This window comes from Gopherus flavomarginatus, chromosome 6 (assembly GCF_025201925.1).
Source record: "Gopherus flavomarginatus isolate rGopFla2 chromosome 6, rGopFla2.mat.asm, whole genome shotgun sequence".
Lineage (NCBI taxonomy): Eukaryota > Metazoa > Chordata > Testudines > Testudinidae > Gopherus > Gopherus flavomarginatus.
Window position 1 is genome coordinate 89,362,522 of NC_066622.1, and position 27,856 is coordinate 89,390,377.

Below are 27,856 nucleotides of genomic sequence, written 5' to 3' on the forward strand. Positions count from 1 at the left end.
ACTGACCATACTTTGCTGTGGCTTGCTGTGAGGATCTGTTTTCATATGTTAATGATTGAATTTTATAGTCTTTGCTACTTGACTAGATCTAGAATAGAATTTTGCTTGCAACTTTTTTTATCCAAGATTGTGCTACTTAAGGAAATGGCTTTTTTTGTGCTACATAGATAAAAGCAGGCTCCAAAAAATTCCTATCTAACTTTTTTTTTAACAAATAATTCAAGGATAATAAAATTGAAAAAGCAGATCTCCAGGAAGGGAAAATAAAATTTTGAAAAATATCTGTCCCAAGCCCAGTGGAAGTTTATTAGGGGAAAGAAAATCGGTGTATTTTTTTTGCAAATAAAACCAAAAATTGTCCATCTGTAGCGTTAATGAACACCCAAGAATTTCCCATGTAATTTTTTTTTCATGTTCTGTCCGGTTTTGTTACAGCTTAAGCTGTACTGGTTTCAATATTCTCTGCTTCATGCTTTCTCCCAAAGCCTGTGTTTTGTGCACTAACAGAGGGTTAATTGTAATCATTCTGTCAGCAAAGCTCTATTGGTCATGTTTTGCAATGAAGAAACACTGGAATGCAGTTAGCTGGAGTAATAAGACAGTAGGAAGCATAGCAACAGAGTCTGGAAGTATAAAGATTCAAACAAAATGCTTTTGGGATAGATAATGGGAGCAGCTATGATGAAGACTGATTCTCAGTCACTTAGATTCATGCTATAGGAGGTACCATAACTTTTACTGATTTTTTTTTTAAACAAGATACAGCTACACTGATTTTTGCAAATGCAAACATAAAATTTGCAAATTTTAAAATTAAAATAATTTGCAGGCTTAAACCTCAAAATCTTAAGTTCAAAAAATAATCCACCAAGAAAAAGGCTATAATGGAAAATGACAACCATAAGCTGCATAAGGGATCTCCATTACTTAAAAATGCTGGTTTTTTTAATGTGTTATTTTCTATTAAATTTATCCCACAACAACATTATCTTTTTCACATTTTCATTTTCTTGCATTGTGGTCCTATGTTTTGTGCTTTGACTTGTATGGTGGCAACTGACCCTTAAGTAAAGAATCAGGAATTCATTGCTCCCATACTTAGGTAACAAGACATGACAGGGTTTGTATCATGCTAAGATATCGCCTCATTTTTGGTGGTTTGTCAGGCATAAGGCTAAGGAGTAATCATCCAAGAAGTGGGAGTATTTCAGCATGGCACATGCTCTCAGGGGTCTTAATGCAATTATATAGTATCCTCGTCAATATTATTTCTGGAAAAACATTGTAATAAATAATTTGAGCTTTTTAAACTTTATGCTAAAAACCATTTCTGAATTGAAAATTATATAAACTAAAGAAATTGAAATTAAAAATCTAACCCTTTAATAATTGCAATTAATTGACTCTTCTTTCTTCTTTTCAGGTTTTCTCCTTCTCCACCTTGGCCGCCTCCTTCTCCCTTCAAATCTGGCCATTTTGACTGTCTTATTATATTACTTTTCTTTGTCTTAGGTTCTGTTAACTATTTCTTGTCTTACCTCTGCCTGTGTTTTAAGAGAAGTCTTCTTTTCAACTTCATTTTCCTTGTCACTGGATCCAGAAATCCAGTCATCAATAGTTTTCTCTCCAAAAATCCTAAAATATACAGGTAATCAGTTTAAGCTTGCTTAATATTTCTGACCTTTTTGGTTCTTTTTTTGATTTTTAAACTTTTCTCTAATTTGTTGCTGTACCTTGATATTTCCTTGCCTATTGACAGGTCTGAACGTAGGATTTGCTAATATATTTTATAATAAAATTATTACTCTTATTACAGGGGTTGATTATGCAGTTATTGTTTTCAGTCATGTGATCACATTAAATAGCCACATTACTTAGTGTGCTCTTTGAATATTCATTAAAAAAAAAAAGCTAACATGACTTTTACAGTGAAAGTTTTGACAAACACTAAATCATTTGTTGACAGTGGCTACCCAAATCTAAATGCCACGATGCATTTTGTCCAGTATTTAGCAGTTTCTCCTGTTGTTCTAGTCTCCTTCGCAAGAACCCGGAAGATACTCTGATCACTTTATAGTGTAATGAGGGGAAACAGCAGACTTCAGTAGATGCAGGATTGTTGTAGTGCAGCGTTTCCCAGAGTTTAATGTTGTTAGGATTTTTAAATTACTAAGCAAGGAAATCCTTTAAAGGGTTGCATCTACACTGTTTTGCATGAAATGCTGGCAGAAGCAAACTGAAAAGGATTTATTTTTCCTTCCTAGCTTCATTGTGATGCTCCATGCAGGAGCAGCACAAATATTCTTCTAAGGATGTTCTGTCGGGAGAGACAAGTAAGAGGGAAAGCAGGGAGAGATAACAAAGACACAAGGGGAGAGAGTAGGATGCAACCCTTCAAAATTTAATTTTTCTTATCTACTCAGTCACCTGGTTGGAGCTTAGAGTTCTTCACATAGTACATTTCGTAATCGTCAGTCACAATAAATGGACCATTTTCTATCAGAATGTTGAACCTCACTTTTAATTTAACTGTGTAACTTGAAAAATAGTAATCACGTTTGTCTAAATCAGGGGTCAGCAACCTTTCAGAAGTGGTGTGCCGAGTCTTCATTTATTCACTCTCATTTAAGGTTTTACGTGCTGGTAATACATTTTAACATTTTTAGAAGGTCTCTTTCTATAAGTCTATAATATAACTATTGTATGTATGTAAAGTAAATTAGGTTTTTAAAATGTTTAAGAAGCTTCATTTAAAATTACATTAAAATGCAGAGCCCCCCGGACCGGTGGCCAGGATCTGGGCAGTGTGAGTGCCACTGAAAATCAGTAAACGTGCTGCCTTTGCCACGCATGCCATAGGTTGCCTACCCCTGGTCTAGATACTTGCAAATCATCCATCACCATGGATTAAGTGCTTCACAAACATTAGTGAATTTTTCCTCACAGAACCCGTGAGGTAGGCCTGCACTGTTCTATTTTTGGGAGAAGGGGAAGGGGAGTTAAAGAGATTGTGATCTAAGACACCATGCGATTAAGCAATTTGTCTGAGGACACACAGGAAATCTGTATCAGAGGCAGAAATTGACCCAGATCCTCCTTGTCATATTTCAGTGTCTCAACCACAAGACTAGCCTTCTTTTCTATGATTTTGTATCGGATATTCTGTTTTGAAATTTCAGGGCCTTATTATCATTTACACTAAGGTCACTTTACAGTGCCAGAATGGGATAAAGGAGCTTTAGTGTAAATGAGAATAAGTCCTCAGTTTGAATAATGGAACTGTTTTAAAAATAGAAAACAATGTGCTGTAGTGTTTGAGAAAAGTAGGGCACTGACACAGCAAGGTTCTCAGGCTCCTGTTTCTTAGCTTGGGGAGGCACCAGACTAGTTTGAGGATTGGAGTAGTGAGGAGAAGAGAGAAAATGAAGGAGGCTTCTTGTCCCATATCCCTGGCTAGTGGAAGTCCACATTGCAAATATTAACGTAGGAATTAGTGAATCAGGCCAGTGGCGCAGGGACTCAGATATCAGGGCCAACAGTAATGGCCAGTGCCAAATGCTATAGAGGAAGAGTCAAGAAATCCCATAATGAATAAGTATGGACTAAGCTGCCCAAAAGAGATGCCTTTTTCCTAACTCCTATCAGTTAGTTGGTGGCTTTTGCTGTGAATCATGAATGTTCTTAACACACTTTATACATTTTATGTAACCATGGATGTTCTCATTCATATGAATGTCTAATCCTGTTGAGAACCACTGTATTAAGCACTTGGCACCAATCAGTTATGTCTTGTGACAGTGAGATCCGGGGAATAACTATGTATTTTATTCAGTATTTTTTTTTAACGTTTAAAGATTTTTTTCCTTTGAAATGTCTTGCCTTTCAATTTCATTAATGTTCCTTTTTTCTTATATTTATATTTTCTTATATTATTTGTATCCCATTTCTGGTATCCTCTTATGAGATGGGATGATTCTGTGTGATAGAAACATTCATCTTCTTGAGTTTGTACAGTGTGTAACACAGAACGACTTCAGTCCTATGGCCTTTGGGTGCTACTGCAATATAAACTTTTAAATAATAATTGAATGTAGTATTCCTGGTGAGGGCATACCTTCCATTTACATAACGGTGTTTGTTTTCAGTATGATCTTGTTCTTTCAGCTCCTTAATATATTGTTTGCTTTGGACCACTGTTGATCACTGAGCAGATGTTTTCATTGGAAAGATGTTTTTGTCATCTAGAATGCCTAAGTGCCTCTTCCTAACTGTGTACATGTGTATAGGTAGTTCACATTGTATGTAAACAATGAAAACTACTTTGAATTTCTCAATATTGAATTTCATCTGCCATTTGCAGCCCAATTGTCTAGCTTTTCAGGACCTTCTGGAGTCCCTCCAAGTCTAGTATAGTCATGACTAAGCTACATGTTGTTTTTAAAGCATTCACTGTTTCGTCTCTAAACAAATGATACATAGTCCCTGCTCTGAAGAACTTGCAATCTAAATATAAATCTGTTAGAAAATTCAGTCAGTTAGGGATGTGATTGTTTGTGATGTTTCTATATTGGCAAAAGCTGTGGTTTGCCGGCATAAAAATGCTTTTGCTGGAATAGCTTATTTCACTTGCTGAACTGGCATAAGATACTTCCCAAAGCACTTTTTTTTGACCGTGTAATCTGTATCTGTACTAGGAGGGTTTTCTGGTATAGCTACACCCATGTAGCTACACCAGTGCAAAGCTTTCTGGTGTAGACCTGGCCTAAGATAGGACACAAGAAGGAGAGAGCACAAAGGTTACAAACAAACTGAAGGAGTTAAGTCTGTCATACGTGAGCCTTTAATATTAACAAGAGAGATTTTACTTTAATTTTAAAAGTGCTTTTTTAAAGAGAGAATATAGATGAGATAAGAAGGGTAATGGAGGAGTAGTAATGTCAAAGCAAGAAAGGTTGCAAGGAAAGAGGAGATCTATGGGAAAGAGGAGGAACATTGTGGATGGAGAAGATAACAGGAAACAGAGTGGTGCACGACAGACATGAGGGTTCAGATTAGATCATTACCTCGTTGTTAATGGATACTGGAGTCCTGGAAGCTCCATTATTCTGCTGAAAGCACATAGATTCTGGTATCTGTAGAGCAAGAGAAACAATATGAGAATGTTTGCTGGTACTGCACCTATGAGGGAGCTGAGGGCTTTGGAGTGCTGCCCTGAAAGAACCTCTGTAGAAGGGGGTGGTGATGATAGGTGCTACTGGAACTGGTTGCCCTTCAGCTGGAGGAATGTGGGATGTGCATGCAGGATGTGCATGCAGGCTGTTCTGTTTATATATTGAAACTTAGTCTTAGGGGTGCAGCATTTTGTTTGTGTTCTTTTGTTGGAATGGGCGGGCTCTTGTTGGGGCTGAGTTGAGGAGAGGATTGGTGAGAAGGAGTTAAGGGATTATGGGAATGAGCAAAGAGAGAACTAAACTGAGGAAGTCAGAGGTAGAAGGGGATTAGGAGGAATAACGAGCACAATAGATAGTATTAATGTATTGGACAATTAAAGGCTTCTTAATAGTTGGAGAGGTGGGAAACAGAAACCCCATGTCAAATGAAGCAAATGAAAAAAACAGTACCCCAAGTGCAAGTTTCAGAGCTGAGTAAAAGTGTCAGGAGGCTGCAGTGGTCTACAAATGGGATAAAGGGCAGCAGGAAGGCCCTAACTTGTACTTTATGCCTTGGCTGTGACTGTTGCTGACTGCTTGAGGAAAAGAGTTCTGAAGGGGCTAGGGCTTTCCATACTCCAACCGCTTGAAGTAGATTAAGGACAGGTGGAGGTAGCTGGGTCCAGTTCCCAGTACTAGTCTCTGAGGGAGCCTCGAACAGGTGGAATGCCATGACTTGCCTTCTGCGCTCTTGGCTGTACTTGTGTAGCACTGTAAATTGTGCCCACTTCGCTATTCTCCCTGTTCCATGCTCATTAATGAACAATCTGTGGGCAAATCCTTTCAGAGTTGTTCCCACAGATGCCCCAGTGTAGCCAGCGATGGCAGTGGCTCATAAATACAAAACTGCAGGGCCAGGCAGAAGAGTGCTAGCCCAGACTTCACATTCTCCTGGACTCAGCTCAACTACAAGAGCACATGAAATCCCCATCCATCCCTATAGAACTGCAAGAGGAATGAGGGGAATGGGCACGAAAGGAGGAGAAAAAACAGCGACTGTGCTAAGTCACGAAGCAAGGGGATGGTGGGGCGGGCACCAAAAGCCCACTTCAAATAGGCAACAAACTGAAGAAGGTTTGAAACCACTTCCTGAGGTGATCCTTACATTTGTGTTACTGTAGCTTCCTGCTATTTCATTTGATAAATTTGACTCACTGAATAATATATGTAGTTCTGTTATGCATAAACCCCCCATTCTTCAGGAGGGAAAACTGTTGCTGACATTAGATTAACTCTTTAAGTTCTTTTGACAGAAAGAAAAATAAGTCTCACTAAAATAGATCATATTGAAAGCCACGTTTTTACTTTATTTTGGGAAGGGTGGAAGTATTACTGCAATTATCTAACACTTCATAAGAAAAATCTTTCCCAGCTTTGTAACATTTATCTTATCTTATATGTTCAGAGTTAGAACCCTTAGCTCCATGCAGTTGGTAAGCTTTTCTCATTACCTGTATAGCAAAGATCATATGTAAATTTGTAGTTAGATTTCCAGTATCTCATCTCATTGTTCATAACTTGACAAACATTATTTGCTCTGACTTTGTAAGGTAACTCCTATTGTGGTAAATCATTAAGTGTTTGAACCATAATACTGGGTTGCTTAACTCCGATGTGGTTAAAAGCATTCAACATATTCTCTAAAATGAGATCCTTTTCAATAAGAATGTAGGATCCCCACAAATGATGTTCCTTGTGGTAGAAATTCTTTTGAATAATTGTGACACTGTGCACCTCAAAGTAGCATCCTAGAGCCCCCATATTCATCTATCTTTCTGTAGTAATAAATCTGTTTGATATTTTACCTAAAAGTGTGTTTTGGATGTAGTGCTTGGGAAATCTCAACTCAGTTTACAAAGGCTGGTGTATGTCCTCTCTGCTAGGGAGCTGGGGGGAATTAGCCGGTTCCTTTCTCTGTGAGATTTATGAGTGGCTGTGGAAGGATTCATGCAATCTAGCTGGATGTGGTGCTCCACATGCTGTTGTGCTGAGTGATAACAGCGCCTGGAGAGGTTTGTTGCTTGTCAGCAGCAAAGCTTTGTGAGAGACAGCCCAGGCTGGAGAGTTAAGGAGGAGCAGTGGTACCCCAGTTCCAGGTTTCCCTCACAATCATATCTTCCGGTAGGGCACCAATCCATTTCTCAGGACACATTGATGTAATTGATATAGTCTTGATCCAGCTTTGTATAAGTGCTTTGCTGGATCAGGACCTGTCGAATCTACAGATATCCAATGAAGGTTTTATTATGCCTATGCATGTTGTATACCATTACAAATATACTAATTTCATCTATTGTACACTTATGCCTGATAGAAAAGTTATTGTGTGAGTGTGTATCTATATCTGTAATTCAGAGTTTTGTCCAATGAATTAAGATTTTTTCTAAGGGCAAGATTGTTTTTTTTAATATTCACTTAAATCTGGGCTTTATAGCCATTGGATTAATAAAGGAATCACAGTTAGTGAATTATTGTATGAAAATGGGTTTATATTCAGCAGTCAGTATCTAACATAATTTCTACAACAAATGGACATCTCTTGTCATCTGTAATTGCTGGACAACCTTATATTTGCAGTGCCAAAAAGTAACTCCTTTGGAACAAGAATTTCAAAGTAATTGGCTCTTAGGCCACGTCCAGACTAGGAATTAAAATCGATTTTAGATACGCAACTTCAGCTACGAGAATAACGTAGCTGAAGTCGAATTTCTAAAATCGAGGTACTCACCAGTCTGGACGGGGCGGCATCGATGTCCGCGGCTCTCCGCGTCGATTCCGGAACTCCGTTCGGATTGATGGAGTTCCGGAATCGATGTAAGCGCGCTCGGGGATCGATACACCGCGTCCAGACTAGACGCGATATATCGATCCCCGAGCAATCGATTTTAACCCGCCGATGCCGCGGGTTAGTCTGGACGAGGGCCTAGTTGATGGCAGCAGTTGCCAAAGCATTTAGAAAGTCATAGCAACTGAATTTGTAATTAATGCTTTGTACAAAGTGTGTAGTAAACCATGCATTCATTGGTAACAATTTGAATGTTATGGTTTTAGTGTGTATGTGAAGTAATCATTTAATACATGTTATCATATGCTATTTTTTGTTCAGGAAAAAATGCTTCTTTTTCATTCCCATTCAGTGATAGAGCAATTCTGAAAGCAGTCCCAATGGGTAAACCGTCCAGTTCTGAGAGTTTCCTTTAAAATGTGCACAGCCACATAGAAGGATAAAATAGAGGGTGAAATCCTGACTCCATTGAAGTCGATTGGAATATTTTTCCACAAGCAAGACTGACAGTTACAGTAACATATTCAAAAAAGTTAATTTTCTCTTGGGGACATAAATTTAACCCATATTTTTAAGACAGCCTTCTTAGCTTGCGTATTTAATGTGATTGGATTTTTAATTTGGTTGTGGTTTTTATATGGTTGGTATGCTGTTGATATTGTAGCAAACCTCTGCTGTGCATTGTAATATTTGGATATAGGAATTTTATTATATTATGGTGAAAATAGCAAAGATATGGTACTCATAGACATGTTACTGTTATATCTGAGGGTGTCTGTACTTAAACCATTACAGCAGCATAGCTGCAGTTCTTTAGTGCAAACACTACCGACGAGGATGGGAGGGGTTCTCCCATTGACGTAGGTATTCCATGTCTCTGAGAAGCAGTATCTAGGCTGACGGAACAATTCTTCTTTCAACCTAGCGCTGTCTACACTGGGGGTTAGGTTGTCATAGCTATGGCCTTGGCTACACTGGCGCTTTACAGTGCTGCAACTTTCTCACTCAGGAGTGTGAAAAAACACCCCCCTGAGTGCAGCAAGTTACAGCGCTGTAAAGCGCCAGTGTAAACAGTGCCCCAGTGCTGGGAGCCCGGCTCCCAGCACTGTAAGCTAATCCCCACGGGGAGGTGGAGTACCTGCAGTGCTGGGAGAGCTCACTCCCAGCGCTGGCGCCGTGACCACACTCGCACTTCAAAGCGCTGCCGTGGGAGCGGTCCCGCGGCAGCGCTTTGAAGTTGCAAGTGTAGCCATACCCATGTGTCTCAGGAGTGTGTCTTGTATGCTGTGAAGTAACTGTGCAAGAACAGCACATTCTTTCTCATCAGCTCCACTTCTTCTACTTGTTCATATCTGTTGCCTTTATTTAGTAAAATAAGCTTTTACACCTGTTAGCAATGCAGAGCAAAAAAGAGCAGTGGACATGTGAACTGGATTCTGTTCTGCCTTGTACATAATCAAGAGCAATCTTTCCCAGATTTCAATAACCGTTCCAGTCAATTACACCTGTGCAAAGCTACTGGAAAGCAATGAGATTACGCAGGTATCACTCAGAGAATAATTGGAGGACACTGGAATTGCAGAGCTACGGTGAGGGAAGAATTTCATCAACATAATAGTAGTGATGAAGAATGAGAAGCAAAGAATCCAGCTTGATTTTAGTTCACAAATTGAGTTTGGGACTAGCATGGAGAGACACTTTTTTTTATTATTATTAATTTTTAAACTAAGCATATTAGATCTGGAAATCATTGACATACAGGGTTTCGTCAATTTTCAGCATAAGTGTTCGACTGCAGTTTATTACAATAATAGTCTTCACAATTGCTGAGCGATTAACATAGTGAGCTCTGTTTAAGAGGAAAAGTCATTTATACGTGGTTTAAAGTAGGCATTGTTTTATGATGCAGAGTAGCATTAGATAAAGTAAGCTGTCCCAAGCCCCACTTTCAGATCTTACCATCCTCCTAATGCTATCATATTTACTAAGCTACACAAATCAGTGGTGTTAGCGCTCTGTAAGCTGTGCTTCACTTTTGTTGTCTATTATGCCTGTTCAAAAACACCAGTACAAACTCATGGGAATTATTTACATCATTCACTTCATCCAGCAGTTTTATATTTCTTACCCAAAAGCAGCCATGCTTGTTCGTTCTCTACGTGGGGTCTTTATTGCTTATGTTTTTATTTTTATGTGGTTGTTTAGTGACTTTTTTTCTTTTTCTGTTTGAACTCCTATTTACTTGAATTAGATGCTAGACTTATTAATAATTGCTGGGGCGCTTTCCCTTTTTTGAAGGTTGGTAATAGTTTTGCTTTTCTCCATTTTTCAGTCACCTTAAGAACATAAGAATGGCCATACTGAGTGTTGTCTTTACTTGAAATACTACTGCTGCAGCTGACCCATTGTAGCACTTCAGTATACACACTGCTTATGCCAATGGGAGGGGTTCTCCCATTGATTTGGCTAATCCACCTCCACACAAGGCAGAAGCTATGTCAGGGGTAGGCAGACTACGGCCCACCAGCTGCATCTGGCCCATCAGATGTTTTAATCCAGCCCTCGAGCTCCCACCGGGGAATGGGGTCTGGGGCTTGCACTGCTCTGGTGCTCCAGGCAGACAGCAGGATCGGGGGCTTTCCCCACTCTGCGCACCTCCCAGAAGCAGCAGTATGTCCCCCTCCGGCTCCTATGCATAGGGAACAGACAGGGGGCTCCACACACTCCCTCAGCCCCCAGCGCTGCCCCTGCAGCTCTCATTGGTGGCGCCTGCAGATGTGGCAGAGCGCAGAGCTGCCTGGCCATGTTTCCACTTAAGAGCTGGAGAGGTGACATGCCATTGCTTCTGGGAGCTGCTTGAAGTAAGCACTGCCCAGAGCCTGAACCCCTGACCGCCTCCTGTGCCCCATCCCCCTGCCCTCTGAACCCCTCGGTCCCAGCCTGGAGCCCCCTCCTACACTCCAGACACCTCACCAGCCCCACCCCAGAGCCCACACTCCCAGCCAGAGCCCTCATCCCCCTTCCCGCGCCCGCCCGAGCCCTGATCCCCCTTCTGCCCTCCGAACCCCTCTATCCCAGCCCAGAGCACCCTCCTACACCTCAAACCCCTCATCCCCAGACCCACCACAGAGTCCTCACCTCCCACCACACCCTAACCCGAGCCCAGAGCTCCCTCCCACTCCTGAACTTCTCATTTCTGGCCCCACTCCAGAGCCCGCATCCCCAGCCGGAGCCCTCACTCCGTCCCACACCCCCAACCCCAATTTCGTGAGCATTCATGGCCCGCAATACAATTTCCATGCACAGATGTAGCCCTCGGGCCCAAAAGTTTTCCTACCTGTGAGCTAGGCCAACAGAAGAATTTTTCCATCAGTCTATGTGTGGACTTAGGTCTGCTTAACTATGCCACTTAAGAGCGTGGATTTTTCATGCCACTGAGCAACAGAGATATTCTGACCTAATTTTTCTATAAAGAACAGGCCTTAATCAGAAGCATGTTCCCAGTTCTTCATAACTCTTAAAAAAAATAATTCAGTAGTTGGTAAACTTGTAAGCTGAATTCCATGAACACCACAGAATGCATGCTATTAGGACTTATTTGCAGTGTTGTTATAGTCATGTTAGTCCCTGGATATGAGAGACAAGGTGAGTGAGGTAATATCTTTTATTGGACCAACTTCTGTTGGTGGACGAGACAGGCTTTTGAGGTCCACAGAGCTCTTCAGGTCTAGAAAAGGTAACTAAATACTAGGTGTGACAGATGTTGGAAGAAATCAATTAAAATGAAGTGAGCAATTAACACTCTGTAGTCAGAGGACAAAGGAAGGCTAGCAGGTTACAAATAGTTGTAATGAGACCTTGGATTTAGTGTCTAGCAGAGTTATGAAATATAAGTTCCCATGTTTGTCTTTTCAAGGTATAATGCAAGTGTATTTTGAAAATGAAGACTGAGAGGGCCGATATAGAGTGTTTGCTTTGTGAAAAGTTTTTACCCAATGATATGGTGTTTTTGTCTTTTCTCATTTTTCTGTATGAGTTCTTGTGAGAGCATGATGATTGTCTGATTTCAGCGGCATAATTGTTAGAGCATTTGATGCGCTGGATGTTATACAACACATATTGTGATAGACATGTGTAGGACCCATGGATTGTCATAATAGTGGAGATATGTCTGCAGGAATTTTCATCTGTTTTGGCAGGGTCTGGTGCCATTTTGAGTTGGTAGGTCTTAGTCTGTGGGGACCTTGCTGCTGCTGCTGCTGAGCTTGGTGAGGTGAGGAGGGGGAGCGATGAAGGCCACAAGAGGAGGTTTGTGAAAAATTTCTTTCAGGATGTGGTTGTTATAGGTGAGAATGAAATGGACAGTTTAAGGTGGATATGTGAGTGTTGTCCATTGTCTTGTAGGTATTTGAGCATACAGCGATGATATCATGTTGAGGGAAGTTGGTATATAGGAACATGACCTCCATGGTAGCAAGGATAATGTTCTGAGGGAGGATCTTAATATTGTTGAGTTTCTGGAGGAAGTTGATTGTGTCCTGGAGGAAACTGACCCTTTACTTGGTGAATGATTTGAGGATTGTTTCTATAAGTCCTGATATTCCTTCATTAAGAATGCCATGGTCAGATGTGGTGTGTCTGCCTGGGTTCTCTTGTTTGTATATCTTGGGAAGTATGTAGAAGGTACCTGGGGTGAGTACGTGGGAGATGAGAGTGGAGGAATGGAGATTAATGCTGTAATCTTGATAGATTTTATAGTTTGTGAAAATGGTATTGAGTTTCAAAATCTCTATTGGTAGCTTAGTTGGGTTTGGTTTTTTGGTTTTTGGAAGAAAATTGAATATATAATGTAAAGTACTTTGTTTTTATTGTTTTTAGGGTACAAAAATAAAGGGTGAAAGTATAATAAACTTGAGAAATTTGTGAGTCTGAGCACACCAACAAAATCTAAAAAGCCAAAGGAAATGAAAAATGGAGGAGGGTTTTTTTCCAAAATCTATTCTCATCTAATTGTTCATGTTAGTAAACAGAGACAGGCAGACATAGTACTATCAGTTGAACAGTACTAGCTCATTTAGGGGAAAGAGGTGGGTTTCACAAAGTTTCAGGAGATACCAACATGGCGGCCCAGGTACCTTCTGTCATTGGTCAGCAGTGTGTTAAAAGATATTGTTAAAAAATCATTTATCCACTTTTCAATAAAATACAAGTATCCTTTTATGTCATCTCTAAACAGATACTTGTAGCATTCATAATATACTGGGATCTCTGCTTCTAAAAATCATTGCTTGTAGCTGTTTTTTCAAACATTTTGAGCTTAAATATATTTTAACCACTAGGGTTATGCGGAACTTAAAACAAGAGAAAAAAAATAAAGAAAATGCCCTTTAAAAAAATTGAAGTGCTCAGCACCACCATTGTGGAAAGTCTGGAAAAGCAGGATTTCAGAGCTTCTGTAAATGCCATGATTGCACACCACATTTTTGTGACTGTTTTCCATTAAAAAACAAAACTATGCCTGTTTAAGTGTAATTAGAACTCAAAATGTAACATTTTTGTGATTTCTGTGCAATTTGGCAAAAAATTTTCTGTGCCTCCAGCATTCTTCGCTCCTCAGTTGAACTTTTTCAAAACTTAATGAGATAAAACCTGCTCTTGGAACACAGTAGTATCCAAGCATTTCAAGTGGTCTTTTTTGATTTGTAACCTTTTGTACTCAGTTGAAAATTAAGGATGTTATGATTGACTGTTTTAAATTTCTGGTGATAGAAGAAAGGCAGGTTTATCCTGTTGGTGTATCTGTTTTTCCCCTTCTACTGAAAATTTGAATGCCCATACATATTACAGAATGTTGGATGGCTTTTGTTAAAATGCAGTACCAGATCTAATCACATTAGTATGTATTGTGCAACAGTGGATTTAGAAGTTCCTTGAGCAAGTGCAAACTCCGTTATGGAGAAAGGGCCACACTGTGAATAGGCATACAGTCTCATTTTTAGGAGAAAAGAGACAAGACCAAATCGAAACTACAAAATCCAGGTCTGCCAGCTGGAAATTCAGGGTTGTTTGGTTTGGGCCAGTTTCTGTTTGTGAATATTGGATTATGGTAGTTCATATTTCCAGACACCAGATGGTGCTGCTCTTCTACTTAAGGTGTCATTTCCAGTTAATGGATCTGGGGTTAGTTCCAAGTCACATTTAACTTCCATGAGCCAGATTCTTCAGTGACCATTTTGACTGAATAAGAGTTTCAGAATTTAACCCTCTGGTTTTGTTTTATTGTCACTGTACTCTGCTTGATTACTCATTGGGGATACATCTTCTTCTCATATTTTATTGATACTTAAAAACTCTTATGGTCAATACCTAAGTTTTTACATCCACTACGTTAGGTCTGATTAGGCAAAAACTTCAGTAAGGTGATACTCAGTATTGAATGCCTTCTAAATGTATAAAAATATATTTTGTTCATGCATTAATTGTTATTAATGGCTCAAAGGAAGGAGCTTTTTATGTCCATTCCAATGCTTTGTTATTAGGTGTAATGACTAACAACAACAGTATAGAGATTAAATAACTATTTAAATTAACACTCTGTAATCAGAGGACAAAGGAAGGCTAGTAGGTTACAAATAGTTGTAATGAGACCCTGGATTTAGTGTCTAGCAGAGTTATGAAATATAAGTTCCCATGTTTGTCTTTTCAAGGTGTAATGCAGGTGTATTTTGAAAATGAAGACTGAGACTAATGCTTTGTGATTAGGTGTAATGACTAACAACAACAGTACAGAGATTAAATAACTATGTTAATAGCATAATTAAGAGTTGGGAAACATCCACAGATTAAGTTCTGTGTGATAGAAGCATAAACTGGCATACAAAAAAACACTAACATCAAATGGCTTTGAGTTGCCCATTGCTAGCATTCAGCAAGAGAAGTACACCTCTGCCTCGATATAACACTGTCCTCAGGAGCCAAAAAATCTTACCGCGTTATAGGTGAAACTGTGTTATATCGAACTTGCTTTGATCCACCAGAGTGTGCAGCCCCACCCCCACGGAGCGCTGCTTTACCGCGTTATATCCAAATTCATGTTATATCGAGATAGAGGTGTGTTTGGTTCAGTTTTCTTGCTTGTCTACACTGCAGTAGATTGCTTTGTAATATCACAGTAGTAATGTGTAATCTTGCATTTTTTTTAAACAGTTTGTTACTACAATATTCCGGAGCACAATAAAACACGTGAGAAGAGTGAATGAATTGATTATTGACATTCTGCAGTAATTTAGCCAATTCCAAAAGAATTTGGTATTCTAGTTCACCTTTAAACTTTAACATATCTAAAGTAGCTGTTTCTTTTTAAAAGGAACAACAAAAAGGTTTCTTGTTTTTTTTTTTTTTTAAATTTAAAAGTAGTTTATTTGTTTAATGCTTGATAGTGAAAGAGTAAGTATTTTGGTAGATTTTTCCCGATGTCACTTGTTTATTGATCTTTATTTCTCTTTATTTAGATCCCCATATTAAAGTCTCTGGAAAAAAAGAAAATGTTAAAGAAGCTAAGGAAAAGATCATGTCTGTCTTGGACACAAAAGTAAGAGGAAAATATTGAGTCCTGGGCCAAAATCCTGTGTGCAGGCCCCTATTTCTATGGTATAGTGACACTGAATTCTGCAGCAACTTAGAGTAAATTAAAAAGCAGATGCTTTTATTAAAATTTTACATTAAAATGAATAATATGGTTAGTAAAGTGTCCCGGGGGTGAGGGGAGGAGGTTGATACTGAATTCAATAAAGTTCTATTTGAAACTGTTTTTCAGTTTTGTGCAGACTTAAGACAACGCTGTTTCTGGTTCTGTACCGTTAACATTTGGGGAAAAATTTTCCTTATCATATTGACTAAAAACTTGAACAGAGTTTTCTCTTTTAAAAAAATGCAAACTCCACTGCAAGTAGTGGATTATGTAGCCAATTCTGTAGTACAGAATTGTGGAAAGCATGGTGTGTTTTCCTAATTTTATGATATTTCAGAAATGAAATGTTGAGTGTCAGAAATTTGACTATAATAAGGCTTACTAAATAAATGGCTGGGGTGTGTGTTGTTCACAGATCAACTGTTTGACAAAATTATAAATTAACAAGTCATTCTCTCTGCACTCAGATGTTATGGTGATCTTAGCATTATATATACAAATGCTTAGGTGTAGGACAAACACTAATATAACAAAAAACAAACTAAGAACTAAAAGCTTATTTCGAAAGTGGAGTTGATATTAAAAATGCAAGGTAATACTCAAAAGAAAAAGCTAAACTAATCTCACTGAGTCCAAAAGGAAGAGTCAGTTTATTTTTCCCGTTCAAAATGCACAGATTCAGCAAGACAGTTTTGACATCTTTGTCTAAACTCCCTCTTCCTCCCTTATCCTCAGTGCTGCTCCTAGCCTTTCAAACTAGTAGTGGGACATATGCTGTTGAATTAAGCATTGACCTCAACTGATTGAGAACTTTCCATTTTGTATAGTAATTATTAATTTGATGGAGATAATCTTGTCCACGAATCTTTTCAAAGACTTTTCTGTACTGAAACATGCTGTAAGGCTTAAGATTCCATGATGGTCCAGGAGATAGATAGATCAGTTGGTACTGGGGGACTTGTATTTATGAAGGCCTGTGACTACAAGTATACTGGAGAGAATATTGTATCCTGTTTAAAATGATAAGTCCAATGGAGATCATTGTCTTACCTCTGGCAATTTTAAAGCAAGTCCAAACAGGCTTATGAAAGCTAAATATAAAGGCTGGATGCTCATCGTAGAGTTGGAAAATTTCCTTATATTGTACCTATTAGAATTGGCACTCGTTTTGAGTCATGGTGACTTTTTAAATGGGTCATCTTCTTGAGTCTCAACACCAATGGCATGAAGCAAATATGAAGACATACTTGGGAGACATGAGGGTTCAAAGCATGAGGTGATCTCACTATTTGAACACTTTCCTACCTTTTTTTTTTCGTCTATCATAACTCTCAAATGACTTGGCTCAAAAACTCCATTTTTAGTGTAGTTTTAGTCTCGTCAGCACCTGGTGCTTTTGATTAGTTTTGGGTGGGGCCTTGTGTTGAAATTATTTCAGTTATTAAAAGTGGTTTCTATGCAATATGGGAGCCAGTGTTTAACTGCATATGGTCATGATGGGAGACGATCAGGGAACCGTATGCCAAGGTAAGGAGAAAGATCCACTTTAGCTGGGCAGAATGTGGTATGGAAGGCCAGGGTCTGGTGGGAGTATGAGAGAGACATACACACAGTAGCTTGAGAAATACTGCTGATCTAGAGACCACACCTCAAATGCATTAACTCAGCTTTACATGCTCACACACATTCCTTCTTCCATATAGCAGGGAAGCAGGAGGTGGGGAACCCACCTGGGAGACAAGGAGTTCCCCATTTTGCCTGGGGAGGGAGAAGTGTGTGTGTGTGTGTGTGTGAGAGAGAGAGAGAGAGAGAGAGAGAGAGAGAGAGAGAGAGTTACAATTTCCAGCCAGTTGCATCAGAAATAGCTGTTCTGATATTTTGAGCCAAAAGAAGTTGGGAAATACTCCCTTTCAGAATTGGCCAATAAAAGTGTGTCTAGCTGTTTTACATAGGTAATTTGTTAGCACATACCACCTTTCTATAGCACAGTATACTGCATGTGAGTTTTTGGCAAATGATTGATTTTAGTTCGCTGAACACCTAGTAGACTTTAAACTGCTGTGAAATGAACCTTGTACTCCTCAGAATTCCCCCTACCTCCAGTTTATCTTCCTCTCTTATGCTCCTGAGGCCAAATGGATAGCCCTGATCCTCCCAATATGTACGTTTTACAGTGTCCAGCTGCACAGAAAGCACCAGAAAACAATTCTTTTTTTAGACACTTTTTAAAAACAATGAATTTATTATTGTTGTATTCTTTTTTTTTAATGTTAGTTTTAGTAGTCTGAGCCACACAAACTGGAGCTAGATACTGTATGAGGCCAGCTATTTCTTAAATCTCGCTTCCCCCTACTAGACTTGCACTGTTCTAATTATGGGCATCTCCTGTACAGTGTCAGTTATTTCTGTCTAGTTGTATGGTGACCTAGAGATCTCCAAACTGAGGTTTTCAGTGGTAAAACATACTATTTCATTAAACCACTTTGCTTACTAGAGAATGAGACCTGTCTTTGCATTTAGACTTTAAAAAATTATTTACATGAAACTGCTTTATGCATTATTTTAAATGACAGAATTACAGACACAACCAAAAAAGAACCATGTTATGAGAATCCTGAAATCTGAAAGCTAGGTCTTAATTTAAGAGAATTAAAACACTATATTTTTCTAACTCTCTTAATCTGGAAGTTTGAAAACTAAAAAGTACATCTTACCTGGAGCAAACCGTGACACGCATCAATATTTCTGTTGATGTTTTTTAGTCTAGTGCAACTCTCATCCATCTTTCTTTAAAGGTATTTTGCCATTTGTGAAACAGGTAGTATAGGAGTCTAATGTTTTTGGGTCCACGCTGATTTCCTTATCAGAAAGAAAATATTCATGGTTTAGCAATTAAATATAAAGTTCCAGTATTAAACAAGCCTTAATTCAGTCAACAGTAAGCCATTGTTAAAATATTCTGGTGACCTAACTGTCTATAATATAGTTTTATAAATGTAATTTAGTGCAAAATATTGATGATAAGCTATTTCACACTGAAGAATCCCATAATAAATAGATGTTTTGGCCTCTAGAGTAATCGAGTCACCCTGAAGATGGATGTTTCACATACAGAACATTCTCATGTGATTGGCAAAGGCGGCAATAACATTAAAAAAGTGATGGAAGAAACAGGATGTCACATCCATTTTCCAGACTCAAATAGGAATAACCAAGCAGAAAAGAGCAACCAAGTAAGTATTTAATACTTTATTTATATTTTACAGTATATATTCCTAGAGAATTGTTATGGTGGTGCCTGCAGTCACACAATCTGCTGGAGGCGCATCTTCAGACTATCATGACAGGTATGAGGATAGCAGAACAGCAGTGAGAAGCTACTGTGGCTACAGAGTCATTCTCTGTGAGAGTCGGTCTACATCAAGGACCACTATTCATGTTTGTGATTAGAATGGACACCTTGATGTAGGAGATTAGGAGAGAGGCTCCACCAAGCCTGCTTTTTGCTGGTAGCATATCGTCTCATGAAGATAACACCACACTGGAAAGGGGTTTAGAAGGAGGCCCCTGGAGGGCTGCATTGGAAGAAAATGGCTTACGAATTAGCCAACAAAAGACAGAATATGTGATGCTTTGTTGAGAGGGACAATGAGAAGCCAGTTAGAGTTAGTCTGTTCAACAATTTAGGTTCCTCAGTTCATTGTTGAGCCACGGTGGGAATGTGCATGCAGAGGTTAGGAGCTTGTAATGGAGCGTAGATTCTTCCCCATCCTTGGTCACCACAAAAACCACTCGGACTCTCTTCTTTTCTGTCCTCTTTGTCTAATTTATTCAGGTCCTCTCCAGCAACTCCTGTACAGTGCAGTTCTGCAGATCTAATACTTATGGCCTGATTTCCTTCAGCCCCATTTATCAGGTCCCTGGGAGGAAGAGATCTCACTTCCTTCGGATTTCCTTCAGACTGGGCACAGCCAGCTAGCCCTGTTCTCCCTCACTGCCCCCTACTCCCAACACGTCCTTCCTGTCTTTTATCAAGCTAGTCATCTGCTGAGCCAGTTAGTTCTTTAACTCATCCAGCCTCCCTATCTGATTAACTAAGTCTTCCTATTTCCTCAGTCAGCCATCACCAGGTGAACTAATTGAGGCCACAGTGGTCAGAGTGCAGATCCATCTGTTAGGCTTCAGCGCTTTGTCACAGAGCCACATGAAGAGCATGTGGTGTAAATGGAAGGAGTAGACAGGAATTTTCTGCTGTAAGAATATGCCAAATAAACTAAAGACCAAAGTATATAAGATCGTGATTAGGCCTGCTATGACATTTGAGTCAGAATGCTAGCCAGTAAGGAAGAGAAGAACAACTTCTTCCACTGCCAAAATGAAAATGTTCAGATGGATTCCAGGTAAGACCAGAGCTAATAGACTGTGCAATAAAATGGTATGGGAAGCCCTCATCATGGGAAAGCTGAGGGAGTATCTCCTGAGATGCCTGGATCATGTGAGGTGACGAGATAAGGGATAAGTTGACCAGAAAATACAATAGCTAGTAGTCACAGTACAAAGAGAGTCACACATGAGAAAGACCTAGAAAAGGGTGGTTTGGGGTGATGAAGAAGGAAATGAAGAAGGTCGATGTCAGCTTGGAAGATGTACTTGACAAGAATGCTTGGAGATTGTGACAGGGTGCTGATTAGAAAGACTTCAGAATCAGCCACCTGCCATGCCAGCCCCATTTAGGTGAATAAAGTGAGCTGGCTGGTAAGAACATACCCTAATTGGGGAATGAGGGCCAACTGCCAGCCCAATTAGCCAAAGACTATATAAGAGGCTGGGAAGAAGGAAGCTGGGATGGTGGAGAGTGAGGGATTGCAGACTGGGAGAAAGCCCTTCCCTGCTGGGTTCAGACACAAGGAACCCAGAGCTGTATAGTGAGAAGGTAGTAGGAGCACCAACTTATAAATAAAAGCACCAGTAGTTTCAGAACCCAAGGGTCTCTGGGTGACCTTTATCTGAGGCCTAGTCTACGCTTCACGTTTAAACTGAATTTAGCAGCGTTAAACTGATTTAACCCTGCACTCATCCACACAACGAAGCCTTTTATCTCGATATAAAGGGCTCTTTAAACCAATTTCTGTACTCCTCCCCGAGGGGAGTAGCGCTGAAATCGGTATTGCCATGTCGGATTAGTGTTAGTGTGGCCGCAAATCGACAGTATTGGCCTCCGGGCGGTATCCCACAGTGCACCATTGTGACCGCTCTGGAAAGCAATCTGAACTCGGATGCACTGGCCAGGTAGACAGGAAAAGCCCCGTGAACTTTTGAATTTCATTTCCTGTTTGCCTAGCATGGAGCTCTGATCAGCACGGATGGTGATGCAGTCCCAAATCCCAAAAGAGCTCCAGCATGGACCGTACAGGAGATACTGGATCTGATCGCTGTATGGGGAGACAAATCTGTTCTATCAGAGCTCCGTTACAGAAGATGAAATGCCAAAGCATTTGAAAAAATCTCCAGGCTATGATACAGAGGCCACAGCACAGTGCTGTGTGACAAGCGTAATGGAAAACCAAAGAATCAAATGGATGCTCATGGAGGGAGGGAGGGGGTACTGAGGACTCCAGCTATCCCACAGTCTCCGCAGTCTCCGAAAAGCATTTGCATTCTTGGCTGAGCTCCCAATGCCTGAAGGGTCAAAAACATTTTCCTGGGTGTTTCAGGGTATATGTCATCAATTTACACCCTTCCCTCCCCCCCCGAAAGAAAAAGGGGAAAAAACGTTTCTAGCCTTTTTTCAATGTCACCCTATGTCTACTGCATGCTGCTGGTAGACGGGGTGCTGCAGCGCTGAACACCAGCATCCCCTTCCCAGTGGCAGACGGTACAATATGACTGATATCCGTCTTCATCATCAGCCCGTGAGTGCTCCTGGCTGGCCTCAATGAGGTGGGCCGGGGGCGCCTGGGTAAAAATGGGAATGATTCCTGGTCATTCCCGGCAGATGGTACAAAACGTCTGGTAACGGTCCTCATCATAGCAACTGGAGGCTGAGCTTTGTCAGCACCCCCCTTTCATGTCTAAAGAAAAGATTCTGTAGTGCCTGGACTATCATAGCAGCTGGAGGCTTCCTCCTCCTCATTTTATCTCACTAAAAAGTCAGTGTTTCTTATTCCTGCATTCTTTATTACTTCATCACACGAATGGGGGGCACTGCCACGGTAGCCCAGGAGGGTTAGGGGAGGAGGGAAGCAACAGATGGGGTTGTTGCAGGGGCACTCCCTAGAATGGCATGCAGCTCATCATTTCTGCAGGAACTCTGAGGCGGTGACGTGGAGCGGTTGTGCTCTCTGGTTCTCTAGTACACTAGGCAGGACTGACTCTATTTTTAGACAAAACATAAAGAAGGGAATGACCTGGGGAGTCATTCCCATTTTTGTCCATGCGCCCCCGGCCGACCTCAGCGAGGCCAGCAAGGAGCACCCATGACAGCAGCAGACGGTACAAAATGACTGATAACCGTCATCGCCAATTTCCAAATGCAAACGGTGCAAAATGACTGATAACCATCATCTCATCGCCAATTTACAATGGCATCTGGTGCAGTAAGGATGGTAAACACCTCTGCTACCTTGCAAAGGCAAATGGATGCTGCTGTGTAGCACTGCAGTATCGTGTCTGTCAGCAGCATCCAGTACACATATGGTGACAGTGACAGGGCAAAACGGGCTCATGGTTGCCATGCTATGGCGTCTGCCAGGGCAATCCAGGGAAAAAGGGCGCGAAATGATTATCTGCCATTGCTTTCATGGAGGAAGGATTGAGTGACAACATTTACCCAGAATCACCCGCGACACTTTTTTTGCATTGGGATCTCAACCCAGAATTCCAGTGGGCAGAGTAGACTGCGGGAACTCTGGGATAGCTACGGGATAGTTACCCACAGTGCAACGCTCCGGAAATCTATGCTAGCCTCGGTACATGGACGCACACCGCTGAATTAATGTGCTTAGTTTGGCCGCGTGCACTCGACTTTATACAATCTGTTTTACAAAACCAGTTTATGTAAAATCGGAATAATCCCATAGTGTAGACATACCTTGAACCTAGCAGATGCAGGAGCCAGGAGGGCAGCTGTGCTCTGTTATAGAGATGAAGAACAAGAGTCTCTGACTCTGATTGAGGGGACAAGGCAAAGGCAAAGTAGTAGATGATCGTGGTGGTCCCATTCTGGCCTTAAAATCTTAAGTACATATGCTTATTAATATAAGCTGGTTATTCCATTTTTGAAGTATTATATAATTATTTTTGGTTTAATTATTTTTTTCCTGGTTTGTATACATTGATGGTTATCGAATTAACTCTTCATATCTACATCGGGTGTGCAAATCAATGGATTATTCTAGGTGGACTGAAAGAAAACCTGTTTTTGCAAACAGTTCTCCTTTATGAATAGATAGGGACAATTAGTGATGTGTTCATCAAATTCTTTCAAATATTCAGAGGACAATCATTCAGTATAAGGAAGTGGTAGAGAAGCAGGACATCTGGATTACTGATTTATATTTATTTTTTAAATTTCTGGGTGGTTTTGGCATGTTAAGTTATATAGCAACTAAAGTTTGTAGATGTCTAACAAAAATGAAAACATCTGATGAAAGCAGTTCAACTTTATAGTGTTTATTAGAGTGAAGGTTGCTTGTTGAATTATAATACATCAAAAAGATTCTTGCTGTTCTATAATATTAAATATAAAGGACATTTTTACTTTTCAGTCTGTCATTATAGCATACTAATAATTTATTCAGGCTTTTTTTTTATGTGACATGTTCCATAAAACTCCCAGTGGCAACTTAGGATGTAACTTTTAAAAAGTATGTTCAACCTTAAGGACTAATATACTGTTGCAGAGCAGTAATTGCAAGGTTCGTTGTGAATGGCTATGTTGAATTTTGATTACAGTTTTTTCCATTATTCAAAGTTTTTTCAGAATGTTGTTAGAGTTCATAGCATAAAAATCAATATACAAAAGTAACCCTTTACTGGAGGGATTCAGTTTTCAACTACTGTTTTAAAAAATGTGTCAGACACCAACAGAAGTACAGTACGTATCAAAAATAACATAAATAGCTGGAGAATTTTTCAGATAATTTATATGAAAACTTGATATTGTCTGTGTTCTGACGTTTTCAGGTGTCTATTGCAGGACAGCCAGCTGGAGTGGAGTCTGCCAGAGTTAGAATACGGGTAACTGTATTTCCGTAACTCGCATCTCATACACACTGGAGACAGAAGAAGTTGGGGGATAGAAGTGGGAAATGGTAGTTCAGTTCTGAGTATTCTGGCTGTCTTGTGGTCTCTATGCAGATCATATCATAAAACCCAAAATTGCAAGAAAATAATGTCAGCAATATTCACAATGAATATTTGTTTGTTTAATCTTTTTAATTAGCAGATTTCAAATAATAATACAAAATAAACATAAAGGGCTTATGAGTTGTGTGTACATACGTGTTAAAAATATATTAAGAATGTTAACATTCATGTGGACAAACTACATAACACCGAAGTGACACATGTTTAGTCACTATGTTACCTAAACTGATTTAAAGCCTGAATTTAGTGTCAGCTATTTAAACCAGATTTGATCTTGCAGTCATTCTACTAAGAATTATGTGGTAAATTCTCCCTCTTCTGAAGTAATTTAGTTGCCTATGATTGAATTTTAACTGTGTATGCAGTAGGTGTAACTAATGCGATGGACTGTTGCAAAATAAATCCATCCTCACCAATCACACTCTGCACTCATTGCCCCCATCATAACAATCTCTTTTGATTTTATGTGTGTCTCACACAACTCTTTTTTGAACCATATGACATATTATGAACATTTTAATGTTCTATACATATACATGCATTAAGGCTGTATATTTGATGGTTGTGACAGAAACCATGACTTTTATAGGGCTTTTCCATAAAAAGTCATTATTTTTCTAACCCCAGCCATCCCACTGTTGAGCAAGATCCCTGAATAAATTTTCACGAATGTAGCTCAATATATGGTCTATAAGTATAGAAGCGTGTGAGAATGTGACATGGTTTCTTTTATTTTTGTTTGGTTTTTTGACGTTCTTTATTTGAAAAACAAAACTGTGGCTTTTTTGCAATTTTTCTAATGATATATGACATTCGTGCTTTTTTCCATGGCAAGGTAATGAATTTTTTTCATTTGTTTGTGACAGCAAACACCTTGCCTTGGATGATGTCAACAAACTTAGCTTTCTGTAAAGAAAGCTCAGGGAGATTGTAGATATTCTAAATGTTATCTCAGTGGAGTGAGAGAAAATTCTAAATTTTTATTAAAGTTGTGGTAGGCTGAGTAAATGTGATTGTGCTTCAAATACATGCTGTGATTTTTCTCAATCTCACTCTAGGAGCTGCTTCCTTTGGTACTTATGTTTGAATTACCCATAGCTGGAATTCTCCAACCCATCCCAGATCCTAATTCTCCCACGATTCTGCATATATCACAGACTTATAACATTTCAGTTTCCTTTAAACAACGTTCTCGAATGTATGGTGCTACTGTCATTGTTAGAGGGTCACAGAATAATACTAGTGCTGTGAAGGTAATACATTTAACTAAAGTTATTCCAGATATCCTAAATGTGTAAAAACTTAGTTGCTTAAATGATGTCTTGTTGTAATACCCTGGTTGATCTGGAAGGCATTTATTATTATAGCTTTTAACAGTTTGGATGCCCTGATCTTAAATGTTGTTGTTGTTTTATAAAATAGGATTTGTGTGTGTACAGAAAAACATTTTCAGTTTGAAACCTAATTTTATATGTTTACTTCAGTTTAAATTTTAAATATATCAGAGACCTTATTCAGGCTTTAGGCATTCTGAGAAATGGTTAATATCGCAAACCAAAATTAAAATAGCTATACCAGAATAGGGGCCAATCTCACCTACCACCAAAAACAGCAAGTAAGCAAAAAATGTAAACCAATGAACAAATCAAATCCTAACCCCCACATACCTGAGTCCTCCCCAAATGTCTGGTTAAATAGGTGGACTTGCAATACCCTAATGGTCAGCAAATTTGGGCTATTTCATACAAACGGGGAAACAGTAAATTCAAAAGAAATGGAAGGGGCCAATCACTCAGGACATGTTGCTAACAGCCTTTTAAGCTAAAAGCAAGGGAGCTCCAGCTTGAGTACTTCTCTGGATGACAGCTGTGGCAGTATGGTTCAGAGAGACAAGTAGTGTCAAGTAGGTAGGTCCCAAGCCAATTAGGGCTTCAGAGACCAAAACAAGGGTCAAATCTTGCAACTAGATTTGTTCAGATATATTCCTATTGATTTCAGTGTGGCTGTATGTGGGCACAGGTTCCACCTGTGTGGAACCAGGGGCGGGACTGAGGCTAAGACATAAAAGGCCAAATTTTTAAAGGTATTTAGGTGCCTAAAGATCCAGATAGGTATCCAATGGGATTTTCTAAAGCACCTAACTTCCTTTTGAATTCAGTGGAGTTCAGATGCCGTTCAAGATAAGTTGGGTACAGTACAACTCTTTCTGAATTACAAGTTAATTTGATTTTAAACAAAATCGTATATTGCTCTCCCCGTCCCCCAGTAAATCCTTTATATGTTGCTGCTTATTTATTCTGGAATGTGAAATGTGTGCTGTCTAAAGCAGATGTAATCTGATTAAATTCTTATTTTGTATCCACCGCTGTGCAGTTTTGGTTGTTTCTCTATAATATATTTTCTCCTATTTGTCTGTAGGAAGGAACAGCCATGCTTCTGGAACACCTGGCTGGTAGTCTGGCCTCTGCAATCCCTGTGAGCACACAGCTAGATATTGCAGCACAGCATCATCTCTTTATGATGGGTCGAAATGGCAGTAACATCAAACATATCATGCAGAGAACTGGTGCTCAGATCCACTTCCCTGACCCCAGCAACCCACAAAAGAAATCCACTGTCTACCTCCAGGGCACAATTGAGTCAGTCTGTCTTGCCAGACAATATCTCATGGTAAATATTTCAGTGACATCTGTATGAAAAATGTCAAGTAACTAAAAGAAAATACCATTAGTTCTTGTGTATTTATCATCCAGATGCAAATGACTTTCTGTCTTGGAGCAGAAAAATTAGTATTTATTTACATAACAGAATGCTGATTGAGATGAGTGCTCTTCTTCTGACAATGTGCCTAATGAAATAGTTTCTATGAACTGTAGTTGTCTTATATCTGATTTTATCAATAAATGTGTTATACACTATCATGATAAAAGATGCTTTGCCAATATGAATGACAATTAAAATTAGTTATGATGGTGATGTTACTGATTAGAAGGCAGAAATTTAGATAAGCAGTTCTTTTCTTCCATTAATGTCCAACCACCTCTTTTTTTCCATCGTTTCGTTAGTGTGATAAGTGGGCAGCTTTTCTGGAGCCAGTGAGAGAGGTTACTTGGAATATGCGTGAACCAAATGATCTTTTTAGAGCAGGTTTCCTTGGAAGTACAGATGATCAGATACATCGGAGACACTTGCTGACATCCTAGCAGGTTCTACATTCTGTAGTCTTGTTAACTACATTAGCAGCAGACCTGTCAGATATTTTCCAGTGAAACATACTTTCTTTGGAAAATGCCAGTTTGCTGAACCAAAATGTTTTGTTCTGAATTCATTACACACCAAGAAACAGACAGGTTTCTGTTGCGTCTCAAGGCGATGGCAAGCTCCTGACACTGAGGCATGAAGCCTACCACCCCCTGCAGCCAAGAGTCTAAAGGTGGCCAGCTTTCTACTCCGCAGCAAGAGCCATGGTTACTACCAGGACCCTTGGGGCTGCTAAGCTCCATGCTCCATAGCAGCATCCTTGGGAGAGCCCAGTCTGGAGCTGGAACTCTGGCTGGAAGTGGGAGCCTAGCAAACTTGAGAACCCAGTCAGGATCACTGGGTCACTCATAACAGTGACAATTCGGGTTTAGGACTGATATAGAGCTCTTGCTATGGTGACACAAGAGGGTTTCAGGTAATTTAATAAACATTAGGTGAAGGTGTTTAGTAACTGATCATTATTTCTGCAAGTGGCATATTTGTGTTTTACCTCACTGAGAATAAAATGGGTTAGGTTTTTTTAAATGAAATAACTGATTCAAC

At 39.7% G+C, this 27,856-nt stretch overlaps 1 protein-coding gene across 3 annotated transcripts in view; it reads left to right on the forward strand.

Moving 5' to 3' along the window:
• Nucleotides 1-27,856, forward strand: part of BICC1 (BicC family RNA binding protein 1) — a 223,286-nt gene that overhangs the window by 158,457 nt on the left and 36,973 nt on the right. For 2 of the 3 annotated variants that reach the window (XM_050958574.1, XM_050958575.1), the window contains exons 4-8: nucleotides 15,507-15,586; nucleotides 18,760-18,918; nucleotides 23,870-23,923; nucleotides 25,111-25,305; nucleotides 26,471-26,722. In XM_050958574.1, coding sequence (XP_050814531.1) covers nucleotides 15,507-15,586; nucleotides 18,760-18,918; nucleotides 23,870-23,923; nucleotides 25,111-25,305; nucleotides 26,471-26,722 — 740 coding nt within the window. Of the gene's footprint in view, nucleotides 1-1,423; nucleotides 1,649-15,506; nucleotides 15,587-18,759; nucleotides 18,919-23,869; nucleotides 23,924-25,110; nucleotides 25,306-26,470; nucleotides 26,723-27,856 lie in introns of all 3 variants that reach the window. The other variant, XM_050958576.1, reaches the window with a different exon arrangement.